Source organism: Cupressus sempervirens, chromosome 3 (assembly GCF_028749045.1).
Source record: "Cupressus sempervirens isolate cs-2001-9-10 chromosome 3, ASM2874904v1, whole genome shotgun sequence".
In the NCBI taxonomy this organism is placed as follows: Eukaryota; Viridiplantae; Streptophyta; class Pinopsida; order Cupressales; family Cupressaceae; genus Cupressus; species Cupressus sempervirens.
In genome coordinates this window covers 1,092,009,415-1,092,022,217 of record NC_143120.1, presented here as the reverse complement: position 1 = coordinate 1,092,022,217, position 12,803 = coordinate 1,092,009,415, and the positions used below count along the sequence as shown (strand labels likewise).

The 12,803-nt window shown below is 36.1% G+C and overlaps 1 protein-coding gene across 1 annotated transcript; it reads left to right on the top strand.

The window, feature by feature from the left end:
• Positions 1-924: 924 nt before the first annotated feature.
• APRR2 (CheY-like two-component responsive regulator family protein) lies at positions 925-7,819 on the top strand. The gene is made up of 11 exons (XM_089823164.1): positions 925-1,399; positions 2,771-2,850; positions 3,056-3,122; positions 3,217-3,263; positions 3,410-3,487; positions 3,750-4,577; positions 4,676-4,816; positions 5,873-6,196; positions 6,725-6,787; positions 6,886-6,993; positions 7,180-7,819. The coding sequence occupies exons 1-11, from the start codon at positions 1,267-1,269 to the stop codon at positions 7,327-7,329; spliced, it is 2,019 nt and encodes a 672-aa protein (XP_089679290.1). The 5' UTR covers positions 925-1,266; the 3' UTR covers positions 7,330-7,819.
• The last annotated feature ends 4,984 nt before the right edge of the window (positions 7,820-12,803 follow it).

Sequence of the window (12,803 nt, the reverse complement as noted above, 5' to 3'; positions counted from 1 at the left end):
AACAGGACCGAGAAGAATATGTATTCTGAAAGTGATTTCGGTGGGTGGATGGAATTTAATTTCTTGTTAAAGTAGACCCGTATATTTATCAGCCTAGTTGGCTTACTAGTTATCACTCAATTTAATGGCATTTCATTGGTACAGAAATCGATACTGAATGTCTTCAATAATGACATGTCTAGTAAGACATATGAGAGCACTCTGTATTACCTGGCTCAACTGTCCAAAAAGATGATATAAAACTTGACTAATCTTGTAACTACGAAGAAAAAACAATAAAAATGGTAGGACCCTTAGTCAAATCAGTCTAGTGGGTACTTTATCAGGTGCAGGAGTACAGCATGGAAATTCACTTCCTAATAGTTTAAGAACAAATCTTTCAGCATGCAATGTATTAGTATATCTATCATAAGGTAAAATGAAGAAAGAACGATTGGATGATTTTAATGATCTTTAAACTTTTTCTAACTGAAGTTCTACTTCTATTGATTAAAATTGATTAAAATTTATAGTTAAGTTTGTATTGTATATTTGTATGATCCAAATAAATCTGATATTTAAATTAAACATTAACAGTTCGATCTTTTGAATAAACCAAACATTTAAATTAAACATTAACAATTCGATCTTTTGATACAACACCATTTCTAATTTCAAATCTCACCTAAAATAATGTAATCCCAATGACTTACAACCTCACTTTGTCTTAAATAGGTGCCGTTAGTCCCTTTTAATAGGGTACCCCACCTTGTTTTCCTCAGTATGACACTGAAGTATCTATTGGACCAACACCAACAATTCGTACATACTCATTTTGTTACAAAATGTCTCACTTCCATACGGATACGGAGGCCTGAGATGTATTTATACAGTATGTCTGGAAACTGTTACATATTTAAGGTTAAGACTGAAGAATATGCATTTGATTGAAAGAACAGAGATTTTGTCTATATGGTTGACTGATCAGGGAAGAGTTGAGGCACTTATTGGATTTAAGAGGAGGCAGTGTAAGCCTTTTTTGCAATGGGCATTGGCTTTCCCTTCTCTTCATTCAATGACTTGAGAAGCCACGTTGTTTTCCCTGTTTTTTCTGAGAAACTGTGGCTTGCTCTGGAGTTAATAGGTGCCATGTGAATACTATGGTTTTCTGTGGAGTTTTTATGTGCCGAAGGAAGAGCAAGTGTTTGTTATATGTTAGGAGGAAAGTCCCTGTGGTTTAATTGAAACTATACTAATGTGAAACAAAGAGAAAGATAAGTTACGAGCATGGAAACCAGTTTGGCTGAGAGTTTGTTGGAATGGAAGGATTTTCCCAAAGGCCTCAGGGTTCTGGTGTTGTATGAGGACTCTGAGGCAGTTGCTCAAACCAAGTCCAAACTAGAGGCTTTTGATTATGTTGGTAAGTAAGACTGATTAAGTAGAAAAATCCATTAATTACAACGTTAGTTCTTGGAAGTGGTTCAACTGAAAATTCTTGTTCTTAACTATGTGACCTACCTATCCTGTGCATGTAACTCTGTATTTATGTAATTTGATTCCACTGGCAAAACCTCAAAGTAGTAAAACTACTCGTGCTTCTATCTAGATAGATCCTGAGGATTTCTCTGATTGGGTTTGAGAGTAGTTCGAATTGTAGATATAGCACGCATGTGGGATTACTTACAGAGATCTGATTTTGAAACATGGTGACGCATCAAGTTTTTTTGATTTAAAGCTTGAAAATTAATAACAGAATGGTTTCAGTATAGAGCCAGAGATCGTATGCAACAAGAAAATTGGTAAAATATATGTCCGAGGATTTGGTGGGCATTCTCGGCTTTTATTATGGTCTGAAAATTAAGCGGGCCCATTTCATTCTTGAAGACCAATCAGATCCCATTGTGGAATCTAGGTGAATGTACTTGTTAAACGAGCTTAAGTTTACCGGGCTTCCTTTTGACTCGATTGTTCATGATCCAGCCTTTACCAGGCATGGATTGTTTAATACAAGAGACATGTTTGTAAATTTATGTTAGTCATCAGATTTTTTCCTCGAATGCTTAGGTGTTTATTGGCATTTTTCCTTTAGCGGTTTATCCACTTAGCTGATCTGATAGGAAAACAAAATTTACAACTGCCTGTATATGTGGAAGAAAGGATACACAATGCTTGTTATTTGCCAAGGATGAGGCATATGCAAGTTTTCAAACTTTAAGAAGCATTTAGGTCAGGCATCCTAATCGGGGGGTTTAAGTTCTACCGTCTTCCTCTATGAGCCATGATCTATCGACTTGCATTACAAATGGAGGCTTGCTGTGTCTATATGTACATATGGTTCCTCACTTGAAAGTTTTTTAAGGCATTTCTTCAATCCTGTGATAAGGCAATGGTAGATTATACATGCAAGTTGCAGTATGAAGATAAAATTATTTTAATGGCTTTTGAACCGCGGAAATCTTGTGTAATTTTATTTTAGCTTATTCAATCCATAGATACTTTCGGGTTCCATGTGGACTTAGAGACATCTTATGCCATATGGTGTTGGCCTTATCCTCTGAGATTTTACATCTTTTCGTTACCGCGTGTGCTTTTTATGGTCCTTTTGGGAATTATAACTTCTTTAATCTCATAGTACTATTGGGTTTCTTGAGGACTTACAGGCATTTTTATACCTTATATGTGTTGGTTATATCCTCAAAGTCTTAATTTACATATATTTTTCTGATCCTTGGCATTGTCTGTGCATATGGGAAAGTGGTTCTGATCAAGATCTAATCATTTTTCGTGGCAGTTTCGACCTTTTCCAATGAAGTGGAGGCGTTGGCTGCTCTTGCAAGTGGGACTAATTCATTCCATGTTGCGCTGGTTGAGGTAAGTTTCATGACTACATTTTTCATTTTTCCATCTCGTCTGTTTCTTAGAATTGTTGAAAGTAACCACTTTGCAGTCTTTAACGGTGTTTTCCTCTTCTCGGAGTAGATTGTCAGCGTGGTAGAGTTTATCAGGTTGTTATCCTGCAAACACAAAATAGCCTGCATCCTCTCACGCCATTGCAATTTTTCCCTCTTTGTTGTAGGTGACCACAGCTAATAATTGTGGAGGTTTTAAATTCCTGGAAAATGCCCGTGACTTGCCAACTATTAGTAAGTTTCTCTACTAGATGTTGATGGTTTAAGATGTACTTATGCAATCTTTCATAAATTTGACCAGAAAAATGTTGTTTTTCTTATTATGCAGTGATGTCAAACACGAGTTGCCTGAACACAACAATGAAATGCTTAGCAGTGAGTTTTCTCATCTGTTTCGGATGATTACTTTTGTTCTATTGATCTTGTTGTCAGTTATTCAAACTTTCAGCTTGTCTCATTATTTTTAATCACCTTGCAAAATGGGCTTTCCAGTAACACTTGTTGCTAATTCATTTAAACAGCTTGGAGCAGCGGAATTTCTACAGAAGCCAATATCAGAGGATAAGCTAAAAAATATTTGGCAACATGTGGTTCACAAAGTATGTGATTTGAGAAACCTTCTCTCTCATGTTTAAAAAAAATATCATTTAATATTGACATCCCAATATAGTCACAAGAGGAAGGCTACAAATTTGAATATTTTCCAAAGTTTTTCTTGTGTACTTTGCACAGTTTATCATGATTTTTGAAAGAGTTTGATAGTATCTGTCCGCCCTACTTTGCTTTTGGACATGGTATCACAAAATCTGTGAAGATTTATAAAGGAAGCATGTTTTTATAAGGAAATTTCAATATATGCAGGCATTCAACACACAAGAAAATGTTTTGTCCAAGTCTCTAAAACCAGTCAAAACAAGTATTGCATCGATGCTTCATTTGGGGCCTGAAGCGGCTCAAGTTAAGAGCGAAAAACTTGAAGGTGGAAAGTCTGATGAGAGGATAGATGAGGCCGGCGCATCATATGAGGCAGTGGCTCACATGTCACTTCCCAGAAGTCCTGCAACACAAGAAACAGTCATTGAACCCTGTAACAATGAAAGATTTCAAGCTCCCTCGACTCCTCAACTGGAACAAGGAGCTAGGTCTACATCTGATGAGGATCTTCAGTACAAGTCTATAACATCAGATGGTACAACAAATCTAAACGCTCAAACTATGGATGTTGCCAATACTCTTGGGCAAATGGCCATTGAACAAGTTAAACTAAAAACCGAAGCCATCTCAGAGTGCTCATCTAAAAAGGATAGTTTACTATCAGCAAAGAAAGAAGCTCAAGATATGGATGAAATATCATTGCAAAGAAGAACTACTGTGCAGCCTGAACAGCTGAAATCTGACGACACAACAAATGAGAAGTTTCAGAGTAGAATACATTGTAGCACCGCTGATTTGCAGTCAAGGGCTGTAGATGTGCATGTAGTTAATAATTGTAGTACAACAGAAGAGGAAGTAGGTTCAGCAGCAGATTCAAAGAGCGATGAGGACAATATTGATAAGGGAGGTGTATTCTCTTCCTATAGTTGTAATGAAGAGAATATGGATTCCAGCACAGAAGATACCAAGGGGAAGATTAATGCAGACCATAGTTGCAAAAAAAGCAAGAGTGCTTCTAGCAAGAAAAAACTGAAGGTATGACACTGAGCTCAGTTGTAGGGCTAGGGTTACACTTTTTAAGGTTGTTTCTTGAACATCTGGACTGCCTGGATCAATTGTTTTTCTTTCTGCAGGTAGAGTGGACAGCAGACCTCCACCGCCGTTTCTTGCAGGCAGTAGAACAACTTGGAGTTGACCAGGCAATCCCCTCAAGAATTTTGGAGCTTATGAAAGTGGATGGCTTAACTCGGCATAACGTTGCCAGCCATCTCCAGGTTAGCAAGTTGTTTCATTAACAATAACAGATTTCTACAATTCATGATATTATATTCATGTTTCTCGGTAAGAATTGTGTGTGGAGTTTAGCAGCATCAACGTTTTGGATCATACTCAACGATCCATCATCAGAATTAGAGAGCTAAGAATGTAAAGGATTTTGAAAGTGAGCAAACTCGTACGCATAACAAAACTAAACAATAAGAACTATCGAACAGAAAGGGACAATCAAGAGAAACAACTATAGATCAGCAAGTTATTTTGTGTTGATAAATTAAATCATTCATGTTTAAATCCCGCCATAGCATTTCTATACCAACCAAGCAAGTTTGGTGCGGAACTGTATTCACAAAGTGACTAAATATTAGATGTCTTATTAAAAAAGCAACTCTTATATTAGTTTTAGTCACCACGAGTGTTTTCCCCATTGTGAGAGGCCATAGATGACCTGTAGCTTGACTCTGGAGTACGTGATTTTTTTGCAGAAATATGTTTCATCTTGTTTTCTTTGTAATCTACAAAACTGAATATGGGGCAAGTTGGGTGATTGGAACCTTCTCTGCTTTTATTTGATATTCTCTTGTTTTTCAGTGGCTTTGTTGTTGTTTCTTCCCTATAGTCTTGCTTTCCTAACTCTAACCATATAACTTTGAAGAGTGATAATGTGTCATATCATTTTTTGTTAACAAAAACTAGTGCACATACCCATAGAAAGATGGATGTGGCTAAGTTCCCCATAGAATGCACTGTTGACCAATTTTCAAATTTTGGAAAATACAGTTGATTTTTACGAAATTTTCAGCATGAATTCTTCATGATCTGCATGATTTATAGTAGAAAACAAAACAAACAGATCTGAGCAAAAAACAAATTTTTTTTTGGTCTTGTATACATTTAGCCCACGCCTAAAATGATAGGTATAGTTTCTCTTCCTTTTAATAACCTTCTTTATGAAAAGTAGAGGAGCATCACATTCAATCTTCTCCAATTCTGTATCTTTCTGTTTTTTAATATCTATTAGATATATGACGACATACTGGATATGATGTATGCAGAAATATCGTTCTCATAGAAAACACATTATGCCAAGGGAAGATGAAGCTGCAGGCAGGCGAAGTTGGCAGCATTTTGACCCTACTTGGACTAGAAATAAGCAAGATGGATCTTGGAGTCACATAGCTAACCCTGCTTCTGGACAAGTTCTTGCTTATCCACCAGTTCACCTACAGCCAACGCCACATGTAACTGCTATCAGTCCACCTCTTCATGTCTGGGGTCATCCTACAACAGATCAGTCAGGTAGGAACACTTGGCAGAAATCTGTTGTGGGTACTCCAACATGGCAAGTGCAAGATGGCTCTTTCTGGAAACATCCAGGGGTATGTATAATCTCAACCAATTCCATCTTCCCCCTGTTTTCCCTGTTTGAATCTGCCATGATATGTTATGTTGCTTACTTCTTTTAGTGGCCAGATTCGTACCTTGGAGGCCGGATCCAATCTGGATTTGGATTCATGCCGATCCGGACAGGGTTGGTGCTTTTACCCTATGGATTCGGATGGATCTATGGTCCGTGAATCCATCCAGATCCACAAGGTAAAAGCACGGACCGTGCCCAGATCCACATGGATCTAGCAAGGTTCCAGCGCGAATCCGCAAGGTTCCATCAGTAAAGAGTGTTTTAAGTGGGTCCAACTTCATTTAAAATGATTTTTTTTAATGCTTTATTCCTCCTAGATTCATACATTCATACTATGATATATATATATCAAAGAGAGAGAGAGATCATTACAAATCATAATCGAAAAAAAATAATCTGGAATTCATGGATCGGATTCGCTTGCCCGAATCGGCAACTAAGTTAATATTTCTTGATGAAGCATGTGATATTGATTTATATCTTGCAGGTATATGCTGATGCTTGGGGGTGTCCCATGCCGGGGATGTCATTCTACCCACAACCAATGGTGGTAGGTATTGGGTAACCATATTTGCTTTGCAATTGTTACCGTGTGGAATGCACTTATGGATGACGTTGCTTATAGGTTTGACTTCTTGTACTGAACAGAAGCTAGCTTCCACCATGGATGCTGGCTCAGCCAGACATGTTCCAATCTCGGATACACCTACCAACAATGGATCTCCTTTGTGGGGAATGTCGCTTGATGTTCACCCGGTATGACTATTCTCTGCATTGTTTCTGATGGTGTAACAAGAAATTGCATTACATGGCCATCAATCTTGTGCCTCGAATTTTGTTTTTTTGAGATTGTTTATTGTTCAACTCTCACGTCACGAGAAAATAAAATAGGGATTTTACTGATCTATGATAATTAATAGAATTGTCGCAATTAATTTGCAGCCAAAAGAGCTAATAGATGAAGCCATTAACGAGGCACTGAATAATCCATGGATGCCTCTTCCTTTGGGCCTAAAACCTCCATCGATGCAGAGTGTTATTGCAGAACTTCAGAGACAAGGGATTAGTAAAATTCCACCCCATTCTTCATGAAATTCTGGCAAACACAAGTGAAGCATGGTGCAGATCAGAGCTTACAAGCCTCCATTGTTGGATCATGATAACTTTTTGCAGCACATTTGATTTCTGATTTTTTTCAGATTCTGGGGAACTGCAAAGATTTTTAGACATTCCAAAAGAAAGCACAGTTGGCAATGAGTTGATGCATACTTTTCTCAAGCATAAGTTTTTGCCCTCGGCTGGTCAATGGAGGAGTCCTTTTAACTGTTCTGGAGCTGATAATTCTGTAATAACTAAGCTGGGGGATTTACTCAATATGTTGGCCTTCTATGGTGCCCAAAATCACAGCTTGTGTTTACACATTTTTTTGTGGCACATCTAGAAAGCTCGTTACTTCAAAATAATGTGCGAGGCATAAAAGTGCTACTCCTTTTCAACGTATCAGCTCTTGAAGAAATTGTACATCTTCTTGTATCTATCTGTAAATCATTGAACTGAAATAAACTCTTCAAATTATAGATCATCTAATGACATTATGCTAGTTTATGTTTTCATGCATATCTGCAAGGAATCTTTCATTTATGTCTAGTGAGAGTCCGTACCCCGAATGTGTGAGCAGCCAATTACGAACCTCACTCAATGTTTACAACAAACGAATATGATGCAACAAATTCTTGGACTTTAATAAGAACAAAGCATACGACATTACATTCATGGCCTTCATGGACTCTCTCCACAGAAAACTCATTTATTCATACCCTCATTCACTAATACTCTCTATTCAGCCATCATGCTCTGTTCGTCATTTTATCTTCTTTATTGCAGATATACTCGGTAAACCCCATTTTTTGAGGCTGCCAAATCGTCTTCGAGGTCTCTCCCCCAAATCTACGATGAATTATCTCTTTGTTGCAGCGTCAAAGAAGCATCGTACTTTCATTTCCATCCTCCTGTTTTTTCTCCACATCGAGAGGCTTGTCTTTTTTATTTTCTCCCAACCTTCTTGAGAATAACTAATTTGTATTACTTTCAATATTTTGGAGCTTTTTTTCCCTCACTTAATTTTCTATTTAATATTTGAGTTTGGAGAGCTTTTATATTCATACCATCTTAAACATAAGCATCATTGGTATACCAATTTAAAATTAAATGAGTGAGAGTCAAATCTTTTTTGGTATTAATTTTGAATGTACTCATATCTTTTAATGGCTTTAAAAGCTTGATCATTAGGAGTTGCTACCTTCATTTAAAGAAAATATGTGGATCGAAACTTTTTAAGAAAAAAATGTCATACTAAATAGCAAGCAAAAATTTCAGAAAAAGTTATTTATGAACACTTAGTGTTTTAACCCTCAGGAGCATCTTGCATAAAAAAATAAAAGGGGGCATGATATATTTATTAAACACAAAAAAAAAGAAAAAATAATTTTAAAAAGTAATAATTTAATAATAAATGTAACTTGTGGCTTGAGTATTTATTTAATGTAACTTGCTAAGCTAACTTGTGGCTTAGTTTGGTATAAGTAGAGGGTCTTGTCTTCTCATTATTCATTATCTAGCATGAAGGAAGTTAGCTAGAGAGAGGAGGAGCTGAGCAGAGCGAAGTTTGTGAATAGAGCTAGTAATTGTGGCTTGGGAAGCAAGAAGGTTGTTTGGCAGCTTGCAAGCACAAGCTTAGATTCTTCTTGGGGTTTTTTATCAAATTGTGGATTTGGGCTAGCTAGGATTTGATTCTTGCAAGATCTTGAAAAATTACTATGGTAATTGCTTATGTATTTGGCCGCAACTTGGAAGGCCTAAAACCGAGCATATTGGATGTAAATTTTATGATTTTATTATGAGAGTTGGCATTATTTGGATCTAAATCTTTGTGTTATTTTTATACTTCTGTTATCTGGTTATTTGTTGGGGGCTAGGACATCTCCTTTGGGGATTCTTTTGCCTTGCACTACATCAAGTGGTATCAAAGCTAATTTTCCTAAGCGTGTAGATAGATCACCGAAGTTGAGGTAGTTTGCACTAGGACTCGGGGTGAAGATTATCGAAGTAGAGTTTGATCTTGTGGTGGATTGTTCCATCTGGAGTCTTAGATATCTTTGTTGTGAGGTAGTAGATTATGGTTCTGACTTACAATTGCATAAGACTTGCAAATGGATCTTGACATGGAGAGATGTTTGCGAAGATGCCACGTTGATCTTGTTGAGTGAAGGTTGGATCTGGTTGGAGATTTGTTGCAGAGGGTTTGCGAAGATATTGGAAGATACGTCTGAGAATATTGGGCCTTGGAATGATTGCAGATCTTCGTGATGTGGTGGAGAAGAAGATTTTAGAGATGTCTATTCAGTTGGAAGCTAGTTTGACTGATCAGGTTAAGGAAGGGATAATTGAGTTTTGAAGAGATTTCTAGAGCTGGAGTTTACTAATCCGGAAGAGAGTGGTCTGGTCGATTAAGAAGATTATCAGAGGAGAAAGCACTTTGTCGTTGAGAAAGAGGTAAAGGATGACTTCACTAAAGTTAAAAAGGATATTAGTTTTCATGATTAGTTAGATGGATCTGACATGAAAATTGCAGAGCATCTCATAGTGGATGATGAGATTGCTAATTGTGAGAATTTACATATGGATGTTTCTACGGATGTGGAGTTGGACGTTGTTGGTGTGGATTCACTAGTTGCTGATGTGGTTGAGGATCTACATAATACTGTGGATTTATACATTCTTGACATGCATGTGGTTGACATGGCTAAGGATTTACATGTTGCTCTTATTGTGTATTTGAGCTTACATGTTGTTGATTTGATTCAGGAATCACCTTATGTTGCTAACATGGATTTCATGTTTGAGGATATTACTATTGTTGGTTGTGATTAGTTGTAAACACTGTTGGTGAAGCATTATGTTTAGTTTGTTTCTGGAAATGAGAATGTTGATTGGGTTATTGAGATTCATTCGATTTTGATGTTTGAGTGGATGAAGCATAGATGGTTGATTTTTTAGATTTGTTCTTTCATTGGGATGGATTGGAAATCTTTGGTGAAGATGAAGCTGGTTGGAGAAATTTCATTTGGCATCAAAGTATGGGACATACTTTTCTATCTACCTAGGGACTAGATTATTTATAGACTAGATGTTTCTATATCTTTAAATAATATCTTGAGTCTCAACTAGAACAATGCACATTGGCTACCATGAGTCAAGAAACATTATCAAAATAAAACATTTATGTCTTTTTGTAGAGTTTGACAAACCTTTTGCAGTGTCAAATGGAATTTTATCTATTAGAATGTTTGAGTTTTAATAGACCTTTTTAGAAACATGTTACAAGAGATGCTCATAAAAAATTTGTGATTTTAGATATCTTTTTGTTTGCATGTAGTTAAGATTAATGCATTATGTAGTTTGTGGAGGGGTTGTCATGTTCTTTCTTAATTGGCATTCACAATTTCCTAATCATATATGTGATCTTATCAGTAGGGTTATTTGTACCCTTTTTTAAAAAGACAACTATTCTTTCAACAATATTAATGCTTTTGCTTCCAAAGATATTATGGAGAGATCTATTTTATAGTGTTGGATCACCAATTCAATTCCTACCACTACTTGGTTTTGTGTGAAGACTTTAATATGGTTGAGATGGATTACATTAAATAAAAAAACTATCTTTCAATGTAATGGATAGACAATGAAAACGAGGTTTGGTATTTCGTGCACTACATATTAAGCCTCTTTTATCCCAATATGGGATGTTGTCATACCCATTTCTATTGGTTTATATGTTACAATATTATGGCTCAATATAGAAAAATCTAAAAATGGTTTAATCATGCCATAATTTTTATTTGGCCTTTCTCTGCAAGTTTTTTTCCCCTTTTAATGGATCTTTTATCATAATATTATCATTTCAATTAGTATCCTAAACGATTATTTTCTCTCCCAAAGAATGTAACTTTTCCTTAAGACCTTTTTTGTTGACTCATCAACTCATAATGGCCAACATTTGTTGGATGTGCAATCTGTTGGCAAACTAGCTAGGATAGATAGTATGAGGTTGTCATTTATGGCAACATATACTCAACATTAAGTGAGCAAATTATGGAGATGAAGTTTTGGTTGAAGTATTTAGAAAATTGTCTAAGTATAATGAAGTTTTAGAACTCCCTAAAAATAGTATTGCTTCATGGTGTGATTTGGAGAAATATTTCAAGGAATAGTATGGAGGCAATTCAAATGTTGGTTTCATACTAAATGAATTTAACAATATAAAGAAAAACTAGATCAAATCCACTTCTGGGTTTAATGTGAGGTTTCAGATGGGGATGTACAAGTTGTTCCAAGTAATGAGGTTGGATGAAAATGTATGTCTCACAACCTATGTTAATGCTTTTGATAGCAATATGGCCTACATCCTGAGAGACAAAGATCCCAAGACTTTGAGAGATGCTTTCAAAATTGCAGTAAACATAGAAAATAATAGGAAGGCATTTGGAAAATGAGGTAGAAGAGATGACTCAAAATGTTTTTGGGTCTAGAAGTAAAAAAAGAGAAAATCACATTTCCTTGAGGTGTATCCTTCACCTCTATTAGCTTTGGCTTATCTAATTTTGGAGCTATACTCCATGTTGGAAACAATTGTCTAATTGTGTGTTGTCTTTGATGTTACACAAATGTCATATCATTTGGCAGTTAGTATCTACCGAGCTCAATTGGTCAGCAAAGCAAATTTTTCTGTCTACCAAGCATTCCTAGAAATTACTCTATGGAAACAGTGTCTATCAAGCTCACTTGGGCATCAAAGGAAAATGTGGCAGAAAATAATGTTAACTGAGCTCTCATGGTTAACGAAGGAAAGTTAGTGTTTATTGAGTTCACTTGATCTCCAAAGGACTTTGTAGGATTCATAGTGTTAACCGAGCCTTTGTTAGTTAACACAAGAAATCTTTTCAAGAACAGTGTTTACTGAGTAGGGTCAACTAATGAAGGATTTTGTTAATTTGTGAAATAAAGTTTAATTGTTTCAAGTATTGATTCTAGCCGACTAAGGTAATGATTATTGGTAATTGTAACTTATAATTTGGTCGACTTGAAAATATGAATGGTATATATGAAAGGTCAAGTTGAGAATTCTAAAGTGCAATGAACGAGCATGCAAGTGTGTTGATTGTTTGAGAAGGAAAGTGTGATCAAACTTTGAAGGATAGTCAGATATCCTTGAGGTGCACTAAAGTTGTATTTGATCAAGAAAGATCTAATGAAGTAGAATAGAGATCTGTATTAGTTGTTCAGTTGCATCTCATTCAGGTCATTTCATTGTTACTTTCTCACCATTGTAGTAGTGATTCCTAAATCTCTTAACAGAGTTGGTTTAATAGCCATTTGTAAATCCTCTAACAAGGTGACAATTCTTTTGAATTTTTCTAAAGACCTTTTACAAGGCCACTCCTTATAGGGTGATTAAATCCTATAACAAGGTCACACCTAACAATGTGTTTTGTAACCTTTAACTAGGT

Excerpts from the sequence above, each read along its gene's own strand:
- APRR2 (XM_089823164.1), top strand. The coding sequence starts at position 1,267 with ATGGAAACCAGTTTGGCTGAGAGTTTGTTGGAATGGAAGGATTTTCCC. Across the intron at positions 2,851-3,055 it reads TCCATGTTGCGCTGGTTGAG|GTGACCACAGCTAATAATTG; the intron begins GTAAGTTTCATG and ends TCTTTGTTGTAG. Across the intron at positions 3,264-3,409 it reads CAACAATGAAATGCTTAGCA|CTTGGAGCAGCGGAATTTCT; the intron begins GTGAGTTTTCTC and ends TCATTTAAACAG.